Below are 8,140 nucleotides of genomic sequence, written 5' to 3'. Positions count from 1 at the left end.
GCTTTCAGACATCAGACGTATTTTCTTGCAATTTGATTTATTTCAAATAAGAAAAATGAATTCAAAAATCAGTGTTGTTATGAGTAAATGTGTGTAATATGAATCCGCAACATGTCAAGAAAACTATCAAGACAACATGGAGAACATGGTAAGTGACCTTGTAAAACGATGTACCCTAGTTGTCCATATTAGCAATGGCCTTGTTTTTAAGTAAGATGAATCACTACTCTAATTCAAGGAGTAATTTCAAATTATTGGGGAAAAAATTCACGTTATATTGTATCTCATTAACCCTATAGCCTAGGTGTAAAAGCTGCAGTTTACCTTTTATGGGGGGTTTATGTGCATGCCAAGTAACCTCCTTTAGCCCTCACCGATTGCCTTGGCAAACTGCTACTGGCCTAAATGGTCCGCACCATAACCCCAGAGAATTGGTGAAATTCGACTTTTTTGGTACATGATTACAGTAGATTAAACCACAGAGATAGAACATGTTAATTAGTGAGCTTTCTGACATCCTAACAAGCACCTTCAACAATAAGTAGCCTTTGCAAAGATTGCATGTCTGTGTTGTCACAGCATTCCAACCCTGTCTAAATGTTGTATGACAGCTTTACTCTCCTATAGCCTACCTAACCTCTCCACACCTGGGAAATTCATTTGGCAGAATCCATATGGCGCACAAGAGTTGATGACACTGTGCAAATGCATCACGTCGCTTGACTTCTGTGGACTCATTGATGAGAACATCAGACAAAATGCATTTGACTGCATTGAATGTCACACCAATGTTCACGCTTAGACTTATGAAGACTGACAAAGCTCAAAACACCCAATGGGCAGTTTTATTAAACTCTGACCCAGGAGAATACAAGGGACATAATACTCCGTCGCTCACATCAAAGCAAGAATCTCTGTGAATGCAAACAACACAGGGGGGAAACTCCATACATGAATATACATTAAAGAAACAAGTCAGGTGACGAGCAGTGCACACAAACACACATGGGACATTGGGGCTAGCGCTGAGGCACCTTTGGAAAACCTCCTTGTGACATTGAAACCTATAGGCTACACCTGGCATTTATCTAGACACATTCTGAAAATGCAGTATAGTCTGCATTATAAATGAATAAATCCAACATCCTCTACCGTCAATGAAACAAGTGGCGTGTTGTAAAGTCCAATTTGCACACATGAGCATTAATCAGTGGAAATAGCAGCAGCAGTACTTACGTAGGGTCACAACATCAGTCATCATGTCTGCTCTTTGGTTATTACCCTGGCAGTGCTGTACAGGTATTTCTGACAAAGACTGAAAATGCTGATAGCTTATCAAATTTGCTTTCTTTTTTCTTTTTTTCACTCTAGTGTTTCCTTCAAGGACACACACACACACACACACACACACACACACACATACACATACACAATGACTTAGGTCTACATAGCTGATTTAATTCCAGATCTTAATCTACTCGTCTTTACACACATCATAAGGATGTATTCATTGCCCTGACTAGGCCTACTCCTATTGTCAAGATCATTTTTAAATCACATCACATTGGCCATAATGCTCACATGGGTCTGGATATGATGAGGAACACCTTTTCTCTTTGTGGTAAATTATCTTTTAATCTAGGCCTATCCGTGTGCCAATCAAAGCTTCAAGCACACAGAGAGAGATACATAAATGTAATTAATTTAAATCAGTAGCCTACCTATAACGGACCTCAGTCCTTGGAGGAAAGGAATAGTTATGCGGTAGTTGCTGCTCAGCTATTTGAACTACATTTCCCACGCGCAATGGCCTCATTGCAATTTCCCACAACCCCTTGCGCCACTCTACCGCACACGGAAACAAGAAGGTCGCACGTAGCAGCATTTTACCGAGGCAGACAAGAAACAAGACCGTAATCATGCTGGGACAAACTGTGAGGCGATTCGCAACGTCTGCCGTTCGTTCTTCACACTATGGTGAAGGGCCAGGAAAGGTGAGGTTACCTCCTCAAAGCAGCAGTATTGTTAAAAAGTATATATTGTCTGTACCCGGCCTTGTCTGTATTCACAGCCTGACGTTAGCAAACGTTACCTGGAGGTCATTTCCGTATTTTGACAAGAGCGTAATGATATAGCCGATCTTACCACTTGCGTAAATGATATTCACCTTTCAAAGTAACACAACTATTTAATATAAGGACAGACCTGTGAAAGCAAGTGTTTATATGTTGAGGGACGGTCTGTGGCGACGACCCGCTTAGTTAGCATTAGCTTTGTGGCAAGGAGGTGTTATTGGCTAACCTAGTTAGCAAGCAACTTCATGAAACTAAAATAAGCATACCAAAGTTGTCTTTCCTGCTGGTGTGCATTCAGTGTGCTGCAGCAAGCTTGCCCAGACGCTGGTTTTGTCCACAAACATTTCTTATAATGTGACTGTAATACATGCTTCAACAGAGAGTGTTATTCCGGCTAATAGCTGTACCTTAAGGTCACAGCTGTACCTGCAGAAAGGCTAGGGATGATTAAGAGTAGATTACCGAATCATTAATACTTACTTTCTGTTAATGGAAATTGAAAACGATGTGTGGATTTTTTTCATTTATCATTTGCTCACTACAGATTGCAGGTTAGCGACGGGTTGTTTTACATTTGAAAATGCCAGTCATATTGGATCTAAAACAAGTTAGCATTAAGCATTCTTGCACCCCTTAATTTTATAGTTTATGCTTTTGGAGATATTTTGAATAAACTGTATGTCTTTATTTTTATTGATGGCATTAATCTAGTTCTTAAAATATTTACACCAAAATTGCTAACAATCACATTGACCACTGTGACACATTTTCTAAGATAAAGAAAACAAACCAAGGAATGGAAATGTTTATATAAAAGTATATAGAGCACACTGTTCATTGAGACTGTGTGCTGCCTTATTGTTTTAATTTTGTAGGTGATCACTGAACTTAAATCATATGTTTACATTGAGCCTGTTCATTCTCTTCTGACCCTGGCTGCGATGTAGTATTTGGATGTATAATTATTCACAAGTAAACCGTAAAATTACATGTGCATTGCTGGATACAAATTTAAAGGTGCATCAAACGCAGAGGTCAATTTCAGTTTAAAAACGGAATGCTTTAAAAGATGGTAAATATTAAATACATTAAAATAATTGCATTAAATGTTAACTGTGCTGTACTGTCTTTTTACAGAACCTTCCATTTTCCGTGGAGAACAAATGGCGCCTGCTCGCCATGATGACGGCGTTCTTCGGCAGTGGCTTTGCAGTCCCCTTCCTTGTCGTCAGACATCAGCTCCTGAAGAAGTAAAATGGTCCAGTGCTATCCCTCGGCCTTGAAGGTAATTATGACTGCCATGTTTATCCAGCATATCTGCTTCTGTTAAACTGTCAGGATGATGTGTAATTTACTTCGGCCCTGGTTTGAACAGTGACCTCCAGACAATGACAGTCCTTCACCGGGCGTCTTTAGCCTTCCGCTCGGTGGCATATCCTAAATACATTACCTGTATGCGTGAGAGTGATGGGAACAAATGTCATACTGCCGCTGTGATGTGTAGATAAGCGTGCACTTTAGCGAGTTTAATGTGACAGTTTTTTGCAGACATTGATGTGTATCTGGTGGGAGCGAGTCTGAGTTGTTGTCACTTTTATCTGTACCGATGTTTACCCAGAAATTGCTTTTCTGTCATCAGATGTATGCAAGGCATCTTCTCACAGTTTGCCCTATTTTCTTGTCTTCCCTTCAGGTCGTCATCTGGAACATATTTATCCATCAGAGTTGTGTCCGTACAGAAGAATGGGAATCGATTGATTTTTGTTTGTAAATAAAGTTTCCTTTAAATTTAAACATGTGTATTCTTATTTTTTTGCTACACAAGAATATGTACATATTAGGGGTGTAAACAATACACATATTTGTACCGAACCGTCACAATACAGGGCATTTTTACTCTTAACTCTTGAGTACCATACTGAACTGAACCGTGACTTCAAAACCGAGGTATTTACCGAACTGTGACTTTAGTGTACCGTTACACCACTAGTACATATACAGTGATTACATTACAGAGAGTAAAGGTTCTTTATATATACAAAAGGCTGATATTCCGGTTATAATGATTTGGTCTATTTTTTAACAAAAAATAGCTGCCAAACTTTGTTGTTTATTATATAAGCTAATGTATCAAATGGACATTGAAACCTAATTACTATTTACGACCTGTCAAATACATGTTATATTCAGGCTAGTCATGTCCAGATCCTAGAACATGAAGCAGATTAGCTTCTTCATAGTAAGCATAATTCACTATGAATAAAGCCCGTTGGCCTTGGCACTTTTAATAATATCCACTAAAGGTAGTCGTTCTCTAGATTTATCAAAGCTGTTCACTGTCAAAAATGACTAACTTTGAATATATTTATAAGTACTCGGTTGATCCCAATATGCAGCCTATTGGTGTAAAGACAACACAATGTAAAAGTTAACAGTGGACCCATAACTTTGCAAATGTAGACTCTTTGTCGGCAGCAGCCTAAAGCAAATTAATAAAGTGGAAATTGAAATTTGTGAGAGGGCTTGAATTGAAGGACCCAACTCTTCCTACACGTATTGTCTGCCACCATATAGCTCAACTCTTTATCTGAACTCTACTGAATAACATATTTCGGTCAAATTAACCCGCGTGCTTCTGGCTATAATTATCCAAGGACGCTATTAAAAATGTAAGTGTGCTGCTCGGCCAGTGACGAAGTGGGATGTTACAGTTATGAGCTTTTCCAAGCACCTTTATTCAGGTCTTCCTTATGCCTGGAGTCATTTTGAGAAATGGGCTCAGGTTAGTTTTTACATTTTCTCCTGTATAGCGAAGAGCTGCTTGGGGTTGCCCCAAAGGCACAAGCAGAGACGTGCGGTGACAAGCCATGCGTATGAGAAACAACCTGCCTGTATATCCTTTTTAACCCTCCCGACTTTCACATTTAGACACAACACTCACAGAAACGTGTAAAGCTGTCAGGTGGTTTTGTGTTCTCTTGCATCTGTAATGGTTAGACACTGTGTGCCTCGGGCCCTCCCGGATGGCAGAGCATTCAGGTCGCGCAGCTCTTTCTCGGCGGTGATAAAGTTATCAGACGTTTAATGGGGTCAACAAGTGGGAGCCGATATTTCATAGGTGTGCTGTGCGCCCCTTAGAATAGGGTGACCTTTGTTTGTAGCTCAAGGGTAGGGAGGAAGGAAGACCTTTGTAGTCAAAAACTGCATTCTACATATAAAAATTACTCCCCTCCCCCATTTTCACAGCATTGTGAGCATACTACAGCACACCCACATACAGCCTATTTTGAATTTGCCAAGTATTTCTCAGAAAATCACCCAATTAAGCCCCCCTGAAGACACACACATATCAGGCTCTTATATTTGTGATCTGCATATAACTTGCACCTTGCAGTGGCAATGCACATAAAGATGGGAAGTCAGGTGTAGTGACATTTGCATAAGTCTCTTATGAAAGTAAGTGGAATGGGAGAATGTAAACCCTGCATCATATAGGTCGCAGTGCTTTGTTCAGAATGGCCCTTATCGTTATGCAATGAACCGTCCTGATTAAGTATTTGCCCGCATTAGTTGATGTCCTTCAGAGCACCTGACATGATCCATGCTTCATGGTTATTCCTTGCCAGTGCATCTCAAAGATCCCTCTGTTCTCTACACAGAGGAAACGGTGCCATCAAATAAGCCAAATCGAAAGGGTTCTCTAGAAGTCTGTCTTTAGCGTGTGTAAACGCTCGCCTCCATAGGCTAGAGAGGTTCTTACCATTCATAATATAAACACTGTAGCAAGTTGTGGGCATTTTTTTAATACTTGTAAAATGCATATAGTATTAAACATTCCCAAGCTCCACCTTTTGTGCCCGACCTCTGACAGTATGAATGAGCTACAACGGCTGGCAACTATAGTATTACACAAATGGTTCACGGGGGTGCCACAGCACATTCCAGCACTCCCAGTGCTTATTTAGGAATGTCCGCAACATTTCGAAGAAGAAGAGCGTTTGATGCCTCCTACCTAGAGTATAAATATAGACCGGCATTGACACTAATGTAGTGTCACATTATCGCTTCAAACATGTACTAGGCAGTAGGTACTTTTTTTGTCATAAATGTTTGATTCATTCCCTGTGCCATTATGCTGCTAACCGGTCCTTTTAAGAATCCCAGTTGTTGCCAGACTCCAGCAGAGAGGACCAATTAGACACAAGGGCGTTATCTGGACAAGGACCAAGCTGCAGTGCAGTGCTGGCGACTCATGAAAAGTACACAAGGGTGTCCTGGCACGGGGCTTGTTGCAGGAGAGGCCCTATGGTTCCCACAATAGTCTACATCACACATTTCCGTTGGGCTTGCCATATCTCCACTGTGTGGCACTTTGAACGGCTACAGGAAGGAGGCAGAAAAAAAGAATATATTACAGGTGGATTATGCACCCAGCATGCCAAGTGTCTTGCAGGAGTTTGTCATGATGCATTTAGTATGTAAGTGTGTGGGGTGGGAGGGATGAAAGAGAGTGAGACTGCTACTGTTCGTGTCTGTGGATTTCGTGTGGTGTGCCAGAGTTAACGCCTTCGTTATAACCAATATCTGGGAAATTCGTCATTGTAGTTGTCGTTCCAAAGGCTTTACATTCCCTAGTATGCAGGCACTAATTAAAGCAAAGTGAAGCCATTAAGGATCAATCCCATACCGGCTTATCATCACCAGTCAGCAATTGCTTAACATCATGAATGCTAATACAATGAAGAGGTTACCTACAATTACAGCACTGCACAAAACCACAAAGGTGAATGCCTCTACTGTAAATGCATCATAATGCCTCAGTTAGAGCGTGGCAGCTTTTTCTTTCCCCTTCTCTCTAAAACACTTGAAGATATGCAAATCACCTTATTTGCAGTATTTGCGGCAATTCACTGCAGCCTCTGTAGGCTGTTCAATAATAGACTTTACTGCACCTCACGTGTGGAATCTAATTATAGACTCATTTGCACTTCAGAGGAGAAGTTAGCGGGTTAAGCTCGGTGTATAGAGCATGCACGCACTCACAGCCACCTAATAAAAAAGACCTGACGTTTTATTGAATCCTTCAGTTAAGAGACACAATTTACATCCAGCCACAGTACTATAGTCAAACAATTACGCTTGTAGCTGTTAGTCGGTGTGAAGGGATTCATGAGTGACTGACAGTTTAAACATTTACTAACTCTGAATGGGAGTGGGTGCCTGACAAACACTCTACAGACTTAATTACTTCTCTCGGGTGAGTTGGATGAGCTCTCATCAACACTTTGGGTGCAGACATCTTGCACAGCAGCATTTTCGTTTGTACCATTAGTATGTTACGCCCTTTTATATACTATCTATGATTACGCCCTAAATGCAGGTACGCTCTAGATGTGGCCCGCCCCACCAAATCAGCATGATGACAACAAGAGGTGAATGCAGCTGTCTCCCATCGCTGAACAACAGCCTGACACTGCACACTGTCAAGGCGGTAAAGTTTCAAGGACATGCTGAACTCTCCCCCAAGTTTCCCGCTATAAGCCCATCGTCGTTCCCCTTGCCTTCTCTGTTTACCACTACGCTCTACCTCAAAGATGCTGACTTGTGGAGAAGAAGAGCAGGACTGTCAGTACAGGAAGATGAAGTGCACACGCACCTCCCACTTCGTCAGAGTAGGGCTCTCAAGTGCCTCAGCCAGGAACTCTACACAAATTAGTCCAGAACCTCCAGGGGATGGCTGCTCATAGGAGATGAATGCACACAAGATAGCAAGTCGACGTGTGTGTGTGTGTGTGTGTGTGTGTGTGTGTTTGCATTTTAGTATGCCACAGCCCACAGATACCAATAATTGCAAGAAATACTTAAGCGTGTATTGGCATTTAAAGGAATAGTTCAACAATAATTTTTTCTCATAAACCGAACTATGCATCTCAGTGGAAATTAGGCATTTCAAATTCGACCATGGTCATTCGTTGTTCATCCATGATGGTTTGTGCATCCACTGTGTGTAGTATCGTTCCGGTACGTATCAGATTATAAAATGACAAAGTGCAAAAAATATAGAG

General features: G+C 41.2%; 1 protein-coding gene across 1 annotated transcript; it reads left to right on the top strand.

Annotated features, from left to right (window-relative positions):
• Nucleotides 1-1,853: 1,853 nt before the first annotated feature.
• Nucleotides 1,854-3,869, top strand: cox7c (cytochrome c oxidase subunit 7C). The gene is made up of 3 exons (XM_080041983.1): nt 1,854-1,994; nt 3,213-3,360; nt 3,769-3,869. The coding sequence occupies exons 1-2, from the start codon at nt 1,920-1,922 to the stop codon at nt 3,327-3,329; spliced, it is 192 nt and encodes a 63-aa protein (XP_079898109.1). The 5' UTR covers nt 1,854-1,919; the 3' UTR covers nt 3,330-3,360; nt 3,769-3,869.
• The last annotated feature ends 4,271 nt before the right edge of the window (nt 3,870-8,140 follow it).

This window comes from Ammodytes marinus (assembly GCF_949987685.1).
Source record: "Ammodytes marinus genome assembly, chromosome: 2".
NCBI classification, from domain to species: Eukaryota; Metazoa; Chordata; class Actinopteri; order Uranoscopiformes; family Ammodytidae; genus Ammodytes; species Ammodytes marinus.
Note: the sequence above shows the minus strand (reverse complement) of the source record. Positions and strands in the feature narration are given on the sequence as shown.

What these genes read in the sequence shown, in the direction of transcription:
- cox7c (XM_080041983.1), top strand. Translation starts at nt 1,920, where the DNA reads ATGCTGGGACAAACTGTGAGGCGATTCGCAACGTCTGCCGTTCGTTCT. An exon ending in ATGGTGAAGGGCCAGGAAAG is followed by an intron (nt 1,995 to 3,212) that starts GTGAGGTTACCT and finishes GTCTTTTTACAG; the next exon opens with AACCTTCCATTTTCCGTGGA.